The sequence below is a fragment of the Epinephelus moara genome, chromosome 5, assembly GCF_006386435.1.
Source record: "Epinephelus moara isolate mb chromosome 5, YSFRI_EMoa_1.0, whole genome shotgun sequence".
NCBI lineage: Eukaryota > Metazoa > Chordata > Actinopteri > Perciformes > Serranidae > Epinephelus > Epinephelus moara.
In genome coordinates, this window is record NC_065510.1 from 31622580 (window position 1) to 31642362 (window position 19783).

General features: G+C 37.8%; 1 protein-coding gene, 1 long non-coding RNA gene and 5 other non-coding genes across 13 annotated transcripts in view; 1 reads left to right on the forward strand and 6 right to left on the reverse strand.

Annotated features, from left to right (window-relative positions):
* LOC126389617 (uncharacterized) overlaps positions 1 to 10548 on the reverse strand; it is a 26824-nt gene extending 16276 nt beyond the window's left edge. For both annotated transcript variants that reach the window (XR_007569880.1, XR_007569879.1), the window contains exon 1: positions 10458 to 10548. This is a non-coding gene — a long non-coding RNA (uncharacterized LOC126389617). The remainder of the gene's footprint in view (positions 1 to 10457) is intronic.
* Positions 1091 to 1306, reverse strand: LOC126391078 (small nucleolar RNA U3). Its single transcript, XR_007570025.1, has one exon. It is a non-coding gene; the product is annotated as a small nucleolar RNA U3 (small nucleolar RNA).
* Positions 2523 to 2736, forward strand: LOC126391081 (small nucleolar RNA U3). Its single transcript, XR_007570028.1, has one exon. It is a non-coding gene; the product is annotated as a small nucleolar RNA U3 (small nucleolar RNA).
* Positions 6758 to 6973, reverse strand: LOC126391075 (small nucleolar RNA U3). The gene has a single exon (XR_007570022.1). It is a non-coding gene; the product is annotated as a small nucleolar RNA U3 (small nucleolar RNA).
* Positions 7738 to 7953, reverse strand: LOC126391073 (small nucleolar RNA U3). The gene has a single exon (XR_007570020.1). It is a non-coding gene; the product is annotated as a small nucleolar RNA U3 (small nucleolar RNA).
* LOC126391076 (small nucleolar RNA U3) lies at positions 9054 to 9269 on the reverse strand. The gene has a single exon (XR_007570023.1). It is a non-coding gene; the product is annotated as a small nucleolar RNA U3 (small nucleolar RNA).
* An 88-nt stretch (positions 10549 to 10636) lies between the features above and the next one.
* The window catches only part of micu3a (mitochondrial calcium uptake family, member 3a), a 35006-nt gene continuing 25859 nt past the window's right edge, over positions 10637 to 19783 (reverse strand). For 4 of the 6 annotated variants that reach the window (XM_050043297.1, XM_050043293.1, XM_050043295.1 and 1 more), the window contains 5 exons: positions 17546 to 17640; positions 17280 to 17451; positions 15033 to 15141; positions 14731 to 14888; positions 10637 to 12175 (listed from right to left, as the gene is read on the reverse strand). In XM_050043297.1, coding sequence (XP_049899254.1) covers positions 12077 to 12175; positions 14731 to 14888; positions 15033 to 15141; positions 17280 to 17451; positions 17546 to 17640 — 633 coding nt within the window. In that variant the 3' untranslated portion in view covers positions 10637 to 12076. Of the gene's footprint in view, positions 12179 to 12936; positions 13006 to 14730; positions 14889 to 15032; positions 15142 to 17279; positions 17452 to 17545; positions 17641 to 19783 lie in introns of those variants that run through there. The other 2 variants (XM_050043292.1, XM_050043294.1) reach the window with 2 other exon arrangements.

Below are 19783 nucleotides of genomic sequence, written 5' to 3' on the forward strand. Positions count from 1 at the left end.
GGAAAACAAATCACTGCCGACAAGTAAAAAGACAGAAATAATAATTTTCACTGCTCAAAGATACTCACATGTCTGGAAAACAAACCACTACAGCAGCATATTAAGTGCCAGGTGGCCAGCATGTGCCGTTAAGCACTTTTAACACAGAGCGCGCAAAGCGCAGACCTCCGCCGACGAACCCATTCATTGTGTATGTGCTACCGCCAGCGCGCGCCGTTATTGGACGGCACATGGACACTCACAGAAAAGTGCCGCGAGGAAAAAAAAAAGAAAAGAAAGAAAGTCAGATTAAATATTCCTGCCGCAACAATTTTAAGACCTTTGAGTAATGAATTTAAGACCAATTTAAGACATTTCTAATAAATTTAAGACATTTTTAGGCCTTAATTTTAGATACATGAATTTAAGACTTTTTAAGACTTTTCAAGGATCCGCAGATATCCTGCTAAATCTATCTAAACCTAATTCCAACTACAATAATACTCTCCTTAGCTTCTTTCCAAATAACAAATATAGCAATAATGTTGAACTCCTCCTCTCAAAAAACCCACAGTTTGAGCAGTGAATCAGACCCCTTTTAAAGCCTTTACATATTGAAATGCCCAACCCCTTCAAATTTCCCGCGAAGCAGCGCAACACGCGATGATACGTAACGAGGCCTCACTCACAGTAGTCATGTGATTGTGGATGTGCCAAATCAGAGATCGAAACACTGTCTCGGAACACTTCCGCTTCAAAAGATAGACACTGTGTTGAGCGAACTGACTCGAGCGTAACATCACTAATGATTTTATCTTTAAACAACGATCGGGCAGAAACACAATTATTATAGTGAGACAGTGTCCAGAAAACACAATGAAATGTACATGTGAGTCTTCTTGAACACAAAGTTTTCTCGTGAGTCAAACACTTCATGCACTTCATGATCAGCTCTGGAGGACTTGAGGTCTAGTGATAAAAAATGTACTAAAACAGACTTAAACTGAAAGAAAGAAAATAAAAATCTAATTTTACAGTATTATGAATGTCTACTTGGACAAAAAAAATGTTTTATTAAAATACTTGTATTAACTTAAACATTTGTGTTGCTACCACTCTGATCATATTCCCTTCATCAACGCTCCACAGAGAAGCAAGGAACAATCATCAATGACAGAAAACATATGACCTGAATCATTATTCTCTGTCAGCTTCATGCTCAGAAGGGAATATCACAACTCATCATCGTGGTTAGCGAGACCAGACACTTTAGAAACACATTTCTCAAATCAGAAACTATAGAAATTATCCCTGAAAGTATAGTCTTAGTTTGACTGAGGCTGCAAACTGCATCTCATTCACTGCAAAGTGATTCTCACTCAGGGTTCAGAGGTACAGAAGCTCATTGTTACATGCTTCAGATGACAGGTGAGAAATCAAAGACCACTGTGGAATTGAAAAGACTAAATTTTCCTCACTAATAGGAAAAAAGAAAAGATGTGTTCATGTCCAAACAGACACTCATAATAATGTAAAATTAGATTTTTGTTTAATTTCTTTCTATTGGTCTGTTTTTCTAAACCTTCCTCCAGAGATGATCATATTAATAAAGTGTTTGACTCATGAGAAAACCTTGTGTTGAAGAAGAATAAAATGTACACTGCAATGGGATTTTCAGATACTGTCTCACTGTAATAATCATGGTTCGGCCTGATTATTGTTTGATTAATAAAGGGCAGTATTATGCCATTTTGGTCACAGATCAACTTCATAAATAATTAAATGATTAACTGACAATTAAAATTGTAGATAACTTCTCTAGACACTGTCTCACTGTAATAATTCTGTTTCTGCCTGAGTATTTTTTTTTTTTACAATAAAGGCAGCATTATGCAACACTGGCCAATAATCTACTTGATAAATGATTACATGATAAACTGACTATTAAAATTATTGATTAAATCTCTGTCAAACCACTAATCGATTAATTATTTAGTGTTCTCACTAAACTTTGGCAAACCTTTAAAAAAAAGAATATGAAAACACAATCATTAGTCTTTAAAGGGGATACTGACAGGAAGATGTTTGATTAAAATTCTTTTTTTAATTTGAACATTTGCACTGCTACCACTCTGATCATATTCCCTTCATCAGTGCTGTACTGTACATCATTGTGAAGGTTATACAAGCATATTCAGTGTATCACATATTACGTGGTTAAGGTCACAGCTGCCTGTTTTACACACTTTGGCCAGCAGGTGGTTTTGTGTGCACATGAAGCCTCAAGTAATGAACCCTTTTCTGAACCAATTTGCTGGAAAGCCTCAATATTTCATGAATCTTCATCTCACCATCACTAGAAACATGTAATGATGAGCCTCTTACCTCTAATCGGTTATGGAAAATGAATGAACTATACTTTGTGGTCTTAGATTTCCTCACCTGTCATCTGAAGCATGTAGTGATGAGCTTCTGTACCTCTGAACCCTGAGTGAGAATCACTTTGCAGTGAATGAGATGCAGTTTTCAGCCTCAGTCAAACTAAGACTATACTTTCAGGGATCATTTCTATAGTTTCTGACTTGAGAAATGTGTTTCTAAAGTGTCTGGTCTCGTTAACCACGATGATGAGTTGTGATATTCCCTTTTGAGCATGAAGTTGACAGAGAATAATATTTCAGGTCGTATGTTCTGTCATTGATGATTGTTCTTTGCTTCTTTGTGGAGCATTGATGAAGGGAACATGGTCAGAGTGGTAGCAGACCAAATGTTAAAGTTAACACAAGTATTTTAATAAAGCATCAAAATTTCAGTGTTGACTGATGATAGTTTATTCACGTAGCTCTTTACAAGTTTGCCAAAGTGTAGAAAGGATACTAGCTACTTATTTGATTAGTGGTTTGACAGAGATGTAATCAACAATTGTAGTAGTCAGTTAAGCATTTAGTTATTTATCAAGTTGATCCATGGCAAAAAATGCCATAATGCTGCTTTTATTGTTAAAACAACAATTAGGCAACAAGCATAATTATTACAGTGAGACAGTGTCTGAAAATAACAATGAAGTAAACATTCTAGTCCTGTTATAATCAAGGTTTTCTCATGAGTCAAACATTTTGTTTATATGATCACCTCTGGAGGACTTGATGTCTAGTAACAAAAAATGAAGAACAAACCACCTGACAAAAACAAAATAAAATCTAACTTAACAGTATTATGAATGTCTATGTGGATAAATACCTTATTAAAAATCTTGTATTGATTTTAACATCTGTGTTGCTGCCACTCTGATCATCATTACTGTGGAATTGATAAGACGTACGAAGTTTTACTGACTGGAAAAAGAAAAGATGTGTACATGTCCAATAGAACATTCATGATAGCAAAACTCAGGAAACTCCAAGCCACTCTCTTTGGAAAAATGAAAAAGCCTTTATTGTTATGGCTTGGTCATCTTAAATCTTTAAAAACTCTGACGCCTTTCGGCATACAAGCCTTCGTCAGGGAGTCAAACAGTTTTCAAACTGGAAAGGACTTCCTTAAAAGCTTTCAAACCACCAATCAGAGGCCTCCACTTGGCAGAAGCAGGTTTAGGGTTGTAGTACTATACAAAGATTGTATTAATTTCCTTGACCTGACTTTCTTTAAAGACAATCATGGTGCTTTACACACTTCAGTATTTAGAAAACCCACTGACAGGAGCACCATTCTGCATGCTAAAAGCTTCCACCCTAAGTGGCTGAAGGAAAATGTTCCTTATGGGCAATTCCAGTGAGTCAGGAGAATTTGTGACCAATATAATGCTTTTGAGTGTAAAGCACAAGAGATGATGTCACGTTTTAAGGAACGGGGTTACGAAAGCACAACTCTCCAGAAAGCATACACCAGGGCCAAACATGTAGTCAGGGCATCACTTCTACAAAGAAACCCACCTAATGGTGCGTTCCAGGCAACCCGTAACTCGTGTTTTCACAACCTGTAACCCGTGAAAGTGCACTGGAACGGCAGTCAAACCCGTAACTTCCCACCCGTGAACTCGTACCAGATCGATGTACACCCAGTTACGCTTTCTGACGTCACACAGCCCTCTAAACCAATTACCTTACTCCTCTAAACAACAATGGCAGCCCTATGGATGCGGTGTTGATGCAGGTGATACATGGTGAGAAATAGACATAAAATAACCCTAATGTTAACGCATTATTGGCAGCCGCTCTAACAGCTGGTTTCCAGTGCAAGAATAATCAATACAAAATAAGTTTCCAAACACAGATAAAGTAAAAATAAAAAGTATAATAGCATCTGTGACCTTATGCGCCGTTTCTCCTCCTCCGTTTCACTCAAATGAGAAAGGAGCAGGCACCTTTGGCGATAGAAATAATGGGTAAGCACAAACAAACGGTTCGCCATGTTCAACGTTAAACAGGAAGCAACTGGCAGTTTGCCGTAACTTTCCTGGAACGCTACAAAGTCGTAACTCGTGACTTGAAGTCGTGACTCACGAGTTCAAAAGCCTGCCTGGAACACACCATTGGCCAACAAAAGACAGACCCATTTTTGTCACTACATATAGTACAGAGGCAGAACAAATTAAGACAATAAGACAATAATAATTGGGGTATTACTGAAAGTGATGATGTGCTTGGCCAGATGTTTCCTGAGTCACCTCTGGTCACCTTCAGGAGATGTCCTACGATTCGAGACAAACTGGTCCGGAGCCATTTGAAACCAGAAGGCCAACAAACATGGTTGGGATCTAAGCCCAAAGGGTCTTACAAATGTCAACGCTGCAATCATTGTACAAATGTATTACAGACCAAAACCTTTGGTGATGTTGTATCCCAAAAACAATTTACCATTAACCATTTCATAAACTGTAAAACTGTATTTGTTAGACTTGGAATGCCCTGACTGCAAAGTGTTTTATATAGGAAGAACAAAGAGACTTTGCAAAACAGACTGGCTGAACATAAATATGCAACCCGCACAGGCAACATGAACTATCCTGTGGCGAGGCACTACATGGAACACCATAATAGTGACCCATCCACCTTACAGGCCTGTGGGATTGAACATATACCACTGTCACTAAGGAAAGGAGACAGGCAAAAACAACTAAACCAGAGAGAAAGTTTCTGGATTGACAAACTGCAGGCTACTAGATACCCAGGCCTGAACGAAGAACTTGATTTTAGTGTCTTCCTTTGATTAACTGTGTTTTTTCTATGGTGTTTGGTTTGTTGTTTTTTGTCGACCTGTAAACTATACCCTTGACTTTAATATGTGTTGTAGTGATGCATGCATTGTATGTAACCTTTGTATGTAGTCATGAAAATTCTGTTCTATTAAGTGCGAAGGAGGACATCTAGTGGTCTTTGTATAGTACTACAGCCCTAAACCTGCTTCTGCCAAGTGGAGGCCTCTGATTGGTGGTTTGAAAGCTTTTAAGAAAGTCTTTTCCAGTTTGAAAACTGTTTGACTCCCTGACGAAGGCTTGTATGCCAAAACGTGAGTTTTTAAAGGTTTAAGATGACTACTTTAGCATGGCTCTCACCCTCTCCACAACGCTCTGGTCAAACTGAGGAGCACCTTCAGCCAGAGACTGATTGCTCCTAAATGCACCACTGAGCACCACAGGAAGTCATTCTTACCTGTGGCTATTAAACTGTACAACTCCTCCCTTTGATTATCGGACTCATTTGGCTATTTATAAAACAAAACACACAATATAATTACTCATTCTTATTTCATTTATAATGCTACAACCATTTCATTGTATATTGTATATATTTCAGATTGTCTACTTTACTGTTTTTATTATTGATTTTACTTTATTGTCTACTTTAATATTTTATTTTATGTTAATGTCTACTTTAATATTCTATTTTATTCTAATGTCTACTTTAATATTTTATTTTATTTTAATGTCTACTTTAATATTTATTTTACTTATTTCATTGTCTGTTTTAGTATCTTATTTATATCTTTATCTTTATCTCTTGTTTCCATTCATGCTGTATTTCTATTTCTACTTTGCACGGAGCATTGGAACAAAAACAATTTCCCCCCCCGGGATTAATAAAGTATTCTGAATCTGAATCTGAATCTGAATGAATCTGAAGCCATTGGTGTGCCTTGGAGTTTCCTGAGTTTTGCTATATATGATTGTCCCATCCAAAGAGCACCTTAAGCAAATAATTTGAGTCCTGGAAGCGCTCCTCTACAAACATTTTGTGAAACATTCATGATACCGTGAAATCTGATTTATTCTTTCATTTCTATTACTAGAAATCAAGCTCTCCTAAGGTGATAGTTAAAAAGGTCTTTGTCTTTTTGTATCGCAATAAAAGTAAATATAAGACAAAAATATAGAGCCATGTGTTCATGGCTGTTTTGATCCTTCCTCCAAAGTGAGAGAGGAGCCATAATTCCCAAATGCAACCTGCGGAGCTATAGTCATGTTGATTATAACATGACTAAAATGTACACTTCATTGTGATTTTCAGACACTGTCTCACTGTAATAACTATTTCAGCCAGATTATTGTCTACAATAAAATCAACATTATGCAACACTGGCAATTAATACACTTGATAAATAAAGAAACGATTAACTGACTGTTATATCTTTTGATTTAATCTATGTTACACCACTAAAAGTATTCAGGGTAAACAACCTTTTGTAAAAAACAATGATAATTGATTATTGTTTTAAAGGTGGTACCAAGAGTACTGTGATCTATAAAAAAACTTTTTTTAATATTGACATTTGTGTTGCTACCACTCTGATCATATTCCTTTCATCAATGCTCCACAGAGAAGCAAAGAACAATCATCAATGACAGAGAACATATGACTTCAATCATTATTCTCTGTCAGCTTCATGCTCAGAAGGGAATATCACAAGTCATCATCGTGGTTAGCGAGACCAGACACTTTAGAAACGCATTTCTCAAGTCAGAAACTATAGAAATGATCCCTGAAAGTATAGTCTTAGTTTGACTGAGGGTGACAAGTCAGAAACTATAGAAATGATCCCTGAAAGTATAGTCTTAGTTTGACTGAGGGTGAAAACTGCATCTCATTCACTGCAAAGTGATTCTCACTCAGGGTTTCAATAAACTTGTCCAGTTGTGTCTCGTCCAATCATACACATTTATGTAAATACAACAGCACAGCCAATCACTGCATGACTCTGACAGTTCAGCTGTAATACACAGAGACAGACTGGAGACAAAGGCAGCACTGAGATAAAGAACATGTTTGTATAAAAGCCAGACAGTAAGAAAAGTAAAGTGATACTGTTTAAAGATCACAGGCTGCATTTATATCCAAAAATATGCCCAATGAATGATCATCAATGACAAAACAGATGAACTGAAACATTATTCTCTGTCTGCATCACACTCATCTCAGAGATTTGCAGAAGACTGGAAATCCCCCAAGTTACTTTAGCAGGTCTGCAGCTAACTACTACTTTCAAAATCAAAAATCCACTCATTTCAGAAGGTGGAAACAAAGAATGAATGGGAACAAATGATTCATGTCAAAACTGCCATTGCTTTCTGTTGACTGATGGTCATTTAACTGGCTTATTGGTTTAATGTTGAACCATAGTCAACCATCAAACTGGCATTTTATACTGTGTCTACAAAATAAACTATATTACTTTTTAAAAACAAAAATCTTCAGCTGCATTAATTGCAAGCAGCTCTTAACTTAGCTAATAATTACAGTTGTTACTTTTACTTGTGCAGCTGCCACTCTGATCATACTCCCTTCATCAATGCTTCACAGAGAAGCAAAGAACAATCATCAATGACAGAGAACATATGACCTGAATCATTATTCTCTGTCAGCTTCATGCTCAGAAGGGAATATCACAACTCATCATCGTGGTTAGCGAGACCAGACACTTTAGAAACACATTTCTCAAGTCAGAAACTATAGAAATGATCCCTGAAAGTATAGTCCTAGTTTGACTGAGGCTGAAAACTGCATCTCATTCACAGGACAATCATTCTTACTGAGGGTTCCTCTCTGTTTATAAAAAAAATATTTCATTTGCTGCGTCTCGTTCAGTCATTTGTGTTTTTGAAAATGACACAGCGCAGCACAGCCAATCACTGTAAGACTGTGACAAGCACAGCTGTGACACAGACAGCACACAGATGGGACGCAGTACTGACACTGAGAAAATGTGTCTACAAAAGGTATTATTGTAAGTAAATAAGTCAAAAAATAAGAAAAAAAAAGATACAAAAAGTTTAGTCATAGTTCAACATACTGGCAAGACAAAGGGGTAATATCTCCCACTGTCTGGAATAAGTCAGACTAGTTGTATTAAAGCCTCAGATTGCATTCAGGAGAGTTAAATGTTATCATCCTAATTTGTTTTAACTGATCTGGTTTTAATCATCACTAGACAGGTTGTTTTTGAGAAGACTGAATCTGCCCTAGGAGGCTGGTGTTCAGACACTAATTAGTCCTAATAACTGTTTCAGTCTGCTTTTTCTTTTCTTTTCTTTTTTTTTTTTTTACAATGAAAGTTGCATTAATGTAGGCAATGTTTGGCTGATGGGGGGCATAGAGACTGGTTCTTGTGAAGACTAAAATATACACTTGACAGATGTACTTTAGCCAAATACTTTCTTGTACAGCAAATTTTGTAACTGGCGGGCCTTAAGACACAGGCTAATTTAATGAATATCACATTGTGACTCACATGGAATGTAAATATTGACTGTGACGTTTTAAGGCATGAGCCCACACCAGACCCTGGGCCTAAACTAAAACACTCATCTGTTGTGTTTGCAAAAGTATTTTATACCATAGCTTTACAGACAACTTACTATTTTATTGTCACACACTGCACAACTCCATCCACACTGAATGCAGCACTTCTGAACTAAAGTACTGGTATTTAAGACTAATAATAATAACAATAATAATACAAATCTCTAACCTCTATTGTACACATATGAAACTTTATACTACTAATCGATGTGTTGCAGCAAAGCAAAAGTCAGATCCAAATTTAACCCCACTTATAGCTTATTTTAGACAGTAAGAGCTACCACTCTGACCATATTCCTTTCCTCAATGCTCCACGAGGAAGCAAAGAACGGTCATCAATGACAGAGAGCGTATGAACTGAATCATTACTCTCTGCCCGCTTCCCGCTCAGAAAGGAATATCACGACTCATCATCGTGGCTAGCGAGACCAATCACTTTAGAAACACATTTCTCAAGTTAAGAACTATAGAAATGATCCCTGAAAGTATAGTCTTAACTCTTTCAATAAAAAAGTCAGGGAGTGATCCGCAGGGCAATCATTCTAACTCTTGGTTCCTCTTTTTGTCCTCACCCATGATCACACACCCCAGGTACTGATTATAAATAACGTGTAACCTTATACCATGACAACACCACTTTAGTCTAAACTGCTGTTAAAGCTGTTGATTTAATGTAAAGATACAATTTTAAAAACCCACAATGCCTTGCGAAGTGAGTCACCGGCACTATTTTTTCTGTATTTCTTGATATATTTAAACAACTGTACGAGGCAAAGCCCTTATAACGGACCGGAATATTTAGACAATTAGCAACAGAACAACAGAGACTACGATTCAAGTAGTAAAAGTAATTTAAACCCGATTTTACACCGTTTACACGAGATACAGGCTGAACGGTACGTCGTTTAAAATGTTCCTGACAGAAACTAAAGACCAGGAAATACAGTTCCGCTTACAACTCAAACACAACATCCGCCTCGTTGGTTTCCAGAGGCGTCAATTTAAAAACTTAACTTATAAACCTTGACAACATACACGCAGTACAATGAGTCGTTTGCGATGGTTAACGACTATTTTTTTTTAATTTATTTATGTTTTTATTTTACCGTAACAACACTCCTGTTTTCAGTTTTACCGTTTAAACAGCAGTTGGTTTCCTTCGACTCACGAGGGCAGCATTTCACTAGCTCAAAAGTTCATCGACGAAAACTGTTGAAAATTGGAAAATAAACTATCGCCAACACGAATACGGAGTTGTATTAATATTAAGGACAACATAACACAACCATACACCCATTATAGCAAACGCTAACATTTTGTAACTTCCTAGAAAACATTATTAATTTTGGCACGACAGCCGTTTATCTTACCTTACCGTACCGTGTAAAGTCTCGCGTTAACTGACGAGGCCAGGTAAGATTAATTACGTTTTTAGCTTCAAAAGTTCGAAAAACACACATTATTGTGAATAAAATAGAAATAACGTAACTAGAGAAAACTGATAATATCCCCTTAATGTCCTTAGCTAGCATAATAGACTGACCACTAGTGTTAGATAGCGTTAGGTTGGCATTTTCACCCTAGTTAGGCTAACGTTACTTGAACTACCCCATCACCTCCTGAAGTGTCTACTCACTTTTTCTTAATGTCTCATTAGTTACGACACTGTGACAACCAGCTTACCATGTTCTTAGTATTCCTGGGACTGCAGCAGCCGAGTTATATCTCTGAATGAACACAAAAAACGTTAAATCCAGGTGTGCCGTTATCCGAATTTGTTCGTCTTCGTCAATTAAAAACTGGTTGTGTAACGGCTGTCGTTGCGCATGCTCAGTGAATGACACAGGTATCGCGTATTTTCTTAAAACAGTTTATTCATGCATGCAAACTGCTCGATGAGATATACTGACGTGACATACATTAATTATTGCAAACATTATGAGAATAATTTACATTTTTAGAATACAACCCACAATTCCTCACACATCTAAACTTCTTCCTTCATTTCAATATATTCAAAATATATTCCATATTGCACACCAAGACTTCAAAAATTAAATTCATTGGTTTATAATATATTACAACATTTAAGACTGGGCAATGAATCACAAATAGTGCATATAATGTAGTCACCCCACATGTTTTGCAGTTTTGTTGCTGTTAGAATCTACACAGTGCTAAATTATATGCAGAAAAAGTCTGGTTAGCTATGTGACTTTTTTTTTCATGGATTAAAAGGGAATGGAAAGAAGGCACCTATGTGGATATCTATGTCTACACATATATATATATTGTCATACATGCAACTAAGATACAAATCGGGTCAAGACATTAAGGATTCATTCATGTCAAATATTGAAATCACAATACAGTTACAGTATCACAAAATAATTTCTTTCCTTGTCTTTGATGTTCTATGCTGCCACATCCAGGTAAAAGACTCCCCAAGTGTAATAATATCAGGATAATATAGCATCCTATAAGTAGCAATAGTGTTTATATACACTCTCAGTGCAATAAAAAGCAACAATTAAACTGGCTAGATGAGATCACACAAAATTTAAGTTAAAAAAAGATAGATGAATTAAAACACAAGACAGTACATATTCATAATACCTCAGTCGTCTGCTGTTATTCATTGTATAAGGATAACATAATCATTATCAAACAGGTTTTTGTTATTTAATTACTGTTGTGCTCCTTCAGTTGTTACAGGTTGTAGTGCAGCAGTTCAAATAATTATTTATGCCTAAAAGGCATATATTATAGTTTTGAGAAGTAATTGAAAACATCATACATAAGTGAAAAAATCATTTGATTGGCAGAACCTCAAAAAGGCTATAAACTTGCTTAGTTATGTCCATTTAATATTGTTATAAAATCAATACTTTGCAGTTTTATGATGGTCAGAATAAGTAAGCTAATTAAAACAGTGTTGGAAAAAGAAAACAAGAAAAAAGAAAGACTGATCCACAATATAGATAATCATTAGTTGCAGTTTTTCTGAGTGTTGTTAAGATGCCATGCTCGGAGAGTACAGTCATATTCTAGTCTAATTCTGTATTGTTTTTATACACTTTAATTCATACTTGGCATTAGATCAAGACTGGGAAAACAGGAGTGATGTTGCTCGTTATCATCATCAGTCAGCTGTGTGCGGGCATGCTCGTAGTTATTATCAGCTTTGGAGGTCCATTCGAGATCTGCCCTTGAAACCACAATGTTGTAAACTCAGGCCACTGAATTGGATTTATTCCATTATCAGACGTCTTCTTTCATCTTTTTTCTTTGTCCCTCCTCTTCTATGGCTTCTCTGTGTACCTCCTCCAGAGCTGGTGCACCTGTCTCCTGGCCTCAGAGTGAACACAGCCAGAGAAGGAGGTGTGGTGTCGGCCCTTCACCTGGTACACAAAGAGCAAAGGGAGGCACGGTCATGCTGGAGGCCAGAAGTCAGAGTTGAGTTATACTGAAGCTATAGTGACAACAAAATATTCTAGTGACAAGGAGATAACTACTCAGGGGTGCTTTTCCTTTATTTCATCTGTTTTACGATGAAAGCGTTGACGTGAATGTTTTCAGAAGCTAAAAAATTACTTTGCACATCATTTTGAGCTGTCCACATATTCTACATTCTGCAATAAAGACAATAAGGAGGCCAGTGTTGCAACTCTGTATACCTAGTGGCACCCTGTGTAGGGACCTTGAAAATGTGTCAGTTAACAGATACAAGTACAACTAAAGCTAACTGTGACTGTACAATGTGATAAATAAATCTAGACATAGTATGTATTTCTTAAGGAGAGAGACTTTACCATCAAAGTGAGAGAGTCATTAAACATGTAACATGCCATGTAACTGTAACAAAGTGGTTGTCTCCTTAATTCAAGTTTCCCATGGTGTTAATGCTTTGCAGTAGGACCAGACACTGAGTCAAGATTAAGGTAGAACGTGTGAGTGAGAGATGTTAGTGAAGTCTGAAGTCATATTCCAGGTCAAATGATTAAAAGTCAAAGGAGTTTTTTTTGTGGCTAATGCTGTTATTACTTCACAATATGTGACTAATATGCTTTTTAAAATTACAACTCTAATATAAAAATATAATTAAACTGATTAAAACAATGAACATCATGTAAATAATCCAACTTTCTGTTGTCAGTGGTACTTATCTGCTTGCCAGTTCCCTCTTCAGGCAGGATTTAAAAGAGGTGGCACGCTCCACAGATTTATAGCCCTGAGGGAATCAGTGGATGGACATCATGGCAGAGGACAGAAAAGAGAGAAAGAAGAAGGATAAACACAGGAAGAGGCGGTAGGGAACACAGGTTGTAACACAGGAGAGGTTGGAATGATGAGTGTTGAGATGAGTGTGGCAGAAAGAGAGGAGATTGGGGATGCAAAGCAAAGAGAGAAAGAGAGAACACTTGTTAATAAGCCAAGACTGTGAAGCAAAGACAGCATCCAAACAGGCCAAAAAGCTCACAAACAGAACTGTCAGGTTCGCTGCTGTGCAGTGTTAGTGATGTTTGTGGCACATCAGGCAAACTGTAAGCTTGCAACAGCCTGGCATCTCATGTGATTCACTTCAGTGGTAAATCAAATGAATGATGTGTATCTATGGTATCACAACACACCACTAGAGGGCAGTATCCCTCCTTGTGAACAACACAAAGTCTCTTCAGGTGATTTCCAGTTCAGTTAGAGTTTGTCATCACTTCAAATAATACATGTTGTTACCAGCTTCTTCCTAAAAGCTGACACCCTACAGGACCAAGCATAAAGCCCCTGAAAAAAGCACAACCATGTCAATATTTAGATGTCTTTGCTTCTCTGTTTATCTGAAATTTACTTAAAGGCTTTTATCAGCTTATGTACAACAAATGCTCATAATCTAAATTTATTGTAAAAAATATTCTCCATTCATTGTAGTCTTTGCAGATGCCACTGTAAATATAGCCCGAGTCCTTTTTCTTGTGACTCCATTTTGGCCACATTACTCACTTCCTGTAATTCTGTAATTACCTGAGTTTGTCTGCAGTGGCAGCAGTGTGATAATAGCTTGTGTTGTTTTAAAAGCCCTTTACAATGAATGGAAACCTTTTAAACAGCAGGTGGTCTACTTTTTATACAGGCTGTTCTTCAATGGAAACACCTTGTGCCAAAAAAATAAAATAAAAAAGGAAATTGCTGCACTCATGCTGGTGGTTTTCCCAGTTCAGATTATTTACTACTGTTGACAAAAAAATATTTTTTCAAAACTTGTAAATCTACGACCAGACAGTTCAGCACAGGTAAAAGGAAGGCTAGATGTTTTAGGAGAAAAAGATTAATTTGTGATTGATTAAAAAAAAACATTGTAAATGAAGAGCTTCTGTGTTTCAATTTTCATCTCTTCTGTTCCAAACAAGTTCTACCAAGTTAGAGTAAAATATGCCACTCAAGTTCAGCTGTAATAGTAGTGCTTATTGCATGTGAAAGAGTATTGTAGGCTTTTCATGCTTGACCTGGAAATAGTATGTTTTTTGTTTATGCTTCAGATTCCTTTAACTGTGAATTTAAAGATCATCTTTATCAGAATAACAACTTAAAACCTTTTTAATACATGACCTTAATGCATAAAATTTAAGATTTCTATTTAATGGCTGCATGTTTCCGCTTGTTGACTCATTACACTCTATGTTAGTTTGGTAAATTCTACTAAGCTTCATGTATAACTTCTATAGCAGACCTTGATCTCTAACTTCTATGTGAAGGGAGGTAAATTTCTCCAACGGGATCAATAAAATCCTGTCCTTGCTGTGGCTGGTGGTGAATTTGTCTCCTCTTAGTCTTTTTCAAGAGGCGTTCTGTTATTTCAACCACAGATCTATCATTTAAAGTTAAATGGTTTAAAGCCTAGGAGTGTTTTTTTTCTCAACTAGCAACAATCGGTCTGTTTCTTTCACACACAGTTCCTCACCCTAGCTCCCCTGTGCAATCGGTCCTTCATTATTCCAATGAACTCCTTGTAGGAGAGCTGGTCGTCGTGGTCCACATCAAAGATCTTGAAGATGGTGTGTACGAGGTGACGTGTCAGCTTCAGCCCAGTGGCCACATACACAGCTCTTGCAAACTCATCTGGTGGGAGAGAGAGATAAAAGCAATACTGATTGTTTAGGCCACTTGCTGTACACCAAGCTAGAGGGCAAAACACACCATCTGTGTGTGTAAGCAGAGTCCCTCAGTGCCTCGAAGCTCCAGTTCCCACTGTCCCCTTCCTACCTTGTCCAATGGAGCGAGAAGCAAAGTTGTACATCTGCATGGCGATGGCAAAGTCCTCAAGGTTGTTGAGAAACTGGAAGAATGACCTGAACTCATCAAAGGTGATTCCCTGAAATATCAGAAAAAAATGTAAACCATCCCAGAAATGTAATCAAGAGAGAAGTGCTGATGAAATATTGATGAAAATGTTGTTCTCTGGAGAAAAAGCAGCTTGAAAATGAGAGTGATGAGTGTTTCAGTTGACTGCCATCAAAGGGACCCTGAAAAACGTGCATACAGCATTCAATAAGGCACATCCACTCTGTCGCCTGAAATATTAACTAAAAAAAACCCAAAACAAACAAACTCATAACTATCAACCAATAACTGAAATATTCTATAAAATAGTCCTATTAATGACATAAAAGGTCATTAATAACAGGACTGTTTGTGCACAACATGGACCATTTCAAACCTTCTTGCAGTGTATCATAACCTGAAAGTTGCTGCATACATTAATAATGCTGAAGCCATTCAAGAAGTAGCTGTAACCACCCCATGCTCTTTGCTGTGAATCAAGATCAAACTTATGATGGCTAGACAGCTAAAAAAAAAAAAAAAAAAAAACATAAAAAAATCTATAAATTGAAAAAAAATAATAATAATAAGGAAATGCAGTCTGCATACACAGATAAATAGAAAAAGAACAAGGNAAAAAAAAAAAAAAAAACATAAAAAAAATCTATAAATTGAAAAAAAATAATAATAATAAGGAAATGCAGTCTGCATACACAGATAAATAGAAAAAGAACAAGGTAGCCGTGTGTCGTTCCTCATGTGGAGAAACAAAGAAGTAAGTAGATAGCAGGATAGACTGACAGATTGTAGCTGCAGGCTTTGTATTGTACGAAGCAGAGACCAACCTCCTGCTTCTTCCACAGCATGAAAAGGAAAGAAGGACAGAAATAGAGATGGGTTGCATAAGTAACTATAAGCTGATAGACAGACAGACAGACAGACAGACAGATAGATAGATAGATAGATAGATAGATAGATAGATAGATAGACAGATAGATAGACAGACAGTCACATGTAGCTGGAAGTGCAGTCAAGTGTGTGTTTGCGTGTCTGTGGTCAAGTGATGCAATAGAGCGCTGAAGTGTGGAGAGCCACAACAGCCTCAGGCATAGACAGTGGTGGGAAATTACGGACGCTCTAGATGGCTGGAAGGCGGGAGCACCCATAAAAGAGGAAGAAGAAATTAAAAAGGATTAGGGAAGGTATCTGGCGTTACCTAAAGAAACTAGAATTACCACCTCGCTGTTGTATGTCTCTGCCGACCTGTCACACTGCAGTTTACATCCATATCTGTCCAGACCCATATATAGTGAAGAGTTTAATAGAAGTGATATTAAAATTAGGTGTATTTTTTTGGTGAAACGTGGATGTTTAACACACATCTTCAACACAGCAGCACAGAGGATCTATAAAATCAGCACAGTTTCGAGGTGGACTCCCAAGATTAGTGTCACCAATTCAGTATCTGACCACATGTCTCCTCTACTGTTGGTGAGTTATGATGCTGAGTAATGGCCAGAAAAGTGTTTTTGTAGAACATTGTGATGTCCCAGCAGAGCTGACTTTTGACCTGGATATAAAATCTCATCACCTTATCACTTCATATCATCATGTTTCATATCATCTCATTAGATATTTATATGAAATTGACATTTGAGCAAAATTTGAAGAAATGTGCTAAAGTTATCCCTGAGATATGAGAATGGGACGGACGGATGGACAACTCCAAAACTTGAGACAAGGGTGTCGCTGACATGGAGGCATAAAAAGAGAATAATTTTTATTGTACACTTATTATCATCTTGACATCCTTATGGGAGCCATTAATTCCCAAAAGGCAATACAGGTATCTAGTAAAATGACTGTCGAAACACAGTGGATGGCAATCATTGTTATCATCAACATTTTTATTTTTATAAATTATCATGTTAATAATGACAGCTTTACAGCTACGGTAAAGGTAGTCTGCTATTAAATCTTACACTCTATATAGACCATGACCCGATGGCAGGACTGCAACTTCTGTTTCTAATCTCACGTCATGTTTTTTTGTTGTCGGATAAGGATAGATGTCTGAAGCGAACATACCTGAACAAGTAGAAACGCAAAGAAATTACATTGCCGATCCACACATCAGGAGTCAATGTGAACTCAAATTAGCTTGGATAAGAGCGTGTGTATATATTGTACCTTCTCATCAGGTATACACTGGCGGACATTCTCCAGGTAGGCAGTGATGTTCTCCACATTGGTGAAGCGAAGCAAGATTTTGGCAAAGTCTTCCTCACTGATGGTGGTCATCCCTTTAGAGTAGGTCAGAAACTCAATTTCCAACACCTCTGTTTGAAGGTTATCCATAAACCTGAAAAACAGCAAGGAAGGGAAAGAAGAAGATGATCTTACTTTATAATCAGTGGTTACACATTTTATGCAATCCACTGTAAATTTTCCGGTACCTGTAGAAGTCCTCAAATGTAAGCTCTGCCTTCCCTTTCTTCCCAAAGAAATGGACCAGAAGGGTGGTGTCAATCGTGATACTCTCATCTGCTCGCTGAGAACCATCAGAGAGGGAACAGCAACAGAGAGGATCAATGAGTGACTGATCAATAAACAGTGAGCATTGTGATTGGAGGGGAAGCAGTGGGCAGGATGAGTCCATCATCAATTCAACATGGCAACCGTGGTGCCAGGCTAGCAGGAAGCAGGATTCTGCTGCACGTGTGCAGTACGTGCACCGGATGAGCAACAACAGACTGTCAATCAAACGGATCAGCTCAGACAAACAGTCAGCGGCCATCATGACATCAGACATACCAGTCTAGGCAGCAATAATGTTTAAATTAAACCTCCTAAATAGGACAGGTTAGATCAAAAAACAAGGTTCAGTAGCTTGGTGGAAACATTTCACTGTCAAAGCTTTCAGTACGTTAACGTATATGCAGAAGAAAATGGACAGGTAACATGAGGTAAAGAGGTAAAACGGACAGAAGGGTTTCCGTCATCTTCCGTCTGACAATCAATATCATCCTCATCACTAGTATTTGAAAGCAAAACAAGGAAATAAAATGAGAGCTATGGAGCTATTTTCCTCTGTGCTGCCTAGACTGGCGAGGAGTGTTGCTGTAGCAGCATGAAACACAAACCACGACTGGCCTGGTAAAGACACAAGAAGTGCTCAGGTAGCAGAGTACAAAATAACACAGAGACATAATGACAGAGTCATGCAAATGTTCCTTGAGCCGGGGCTGGATGGGTGGGGATGGAGGTCAGAGAGAATGTAGTAGAAAGAAGGAGGAAAAAGTCAGAGTCGACAGAGAGAAACAGGAGAGGTGAGAGAAAGAGAGGAGACATGTGGAAGAACAACTGAGGGCAAGACGGACAAAGACATAACACTAAGCTGCCAAACGGACACAGACATATTGAAGCCACCACATCTCATGCACGTCTCTGCAAATGCCACATCGACACACCTGAACAGAACCTCGAATCACAAACAACAGCAGCACAGGACGAAACCCACATAAGCACAAATGCAGAGTGTGAGTCGATTCCACCTTTTTCCATCAATGGGCGAGAACCATAGTGTCCTATTGGCAACTTTACATTGTCTATTTCTTTTTTATATCTTTACTCTATTTACATTTTCTTCAATCTTAGCCCTTATGTCTTCCCTCCTAGTTTGCAAGTGTGTGTTTACTGAATGACCCTACTCAGTTGAACCCATTCAACAGGCTTTGGGATGTTTGTTGTGTTTGCTCATCCATTAATCTGTTACTTAGCATTTTCTAAATCCCTCACAAACACAAGGTGGCATGAGTACATTTCATGAGCCTTTGAGAAAACAGTGCCTAAGTATGTATGTATCTCACTGTTTGCCTATGTTGACGCTCCCTAACATGTACCTCAGAAAAAGGTGACTGTGCTTTGGAGCAGCTCCAGAAAAGACTCAGCCAGCGCCGGTGCAGAAAGAGAGGATGTCAAACGCCCATCTGTGTCTCTCTCTCCCTGCCATGCCCCACCCAGCCAACCCCTCTGTCCAATCCACGGCCATGCTGAGGTTTGTATGCAGACATAAGATCAAGTGGAATCTCATGTCCTTCTAAAGAGGAAGAGCTTTTATGCCATTTCCATCATCAGCATAATTATCATCACCACTTCCACAATGCTATTCGTGGTTCTATACCTCGAGAGTAAAATCCTAAAATCCGAAGTGGGATAAGAAGAAAATGTCAAACAAGATGGCACAGGTTTACAAAAGGCAAACTACACAGATTCACACCCTTGATAGATGTAGATGTTTTGTCTGTTGTGACATAAAATGTATATTCATTCTATCATTGGCGAATGACAGTAACTGAGCTGCAGGGGGTAATGATGAGAGAAAACCACTGCGGGAACCACCGCGAAAGTAAACTAAAAACGCCACTGGCAGAAGCCCGTTTCAACAGCATTCAAAGCAGTTAACCAAATCTTATTGTGGTTCTCAGTTTTGGGAACTCGCGGCCATCACTGCACATTAGTAATATTCTCTCCAGTGAGATGTAGCAGATTAAGGCCCTAATCCAATTTCAAACAAACCGTCTTGTAGTAGATCCCACTGTAATGGATACAGATCGGTAACTCACTGAATAAAAATGTCTTCTGGGAAACAAACATTAAAAGTAAACCCTGTTTCAGGACCACCGGCATTAGTG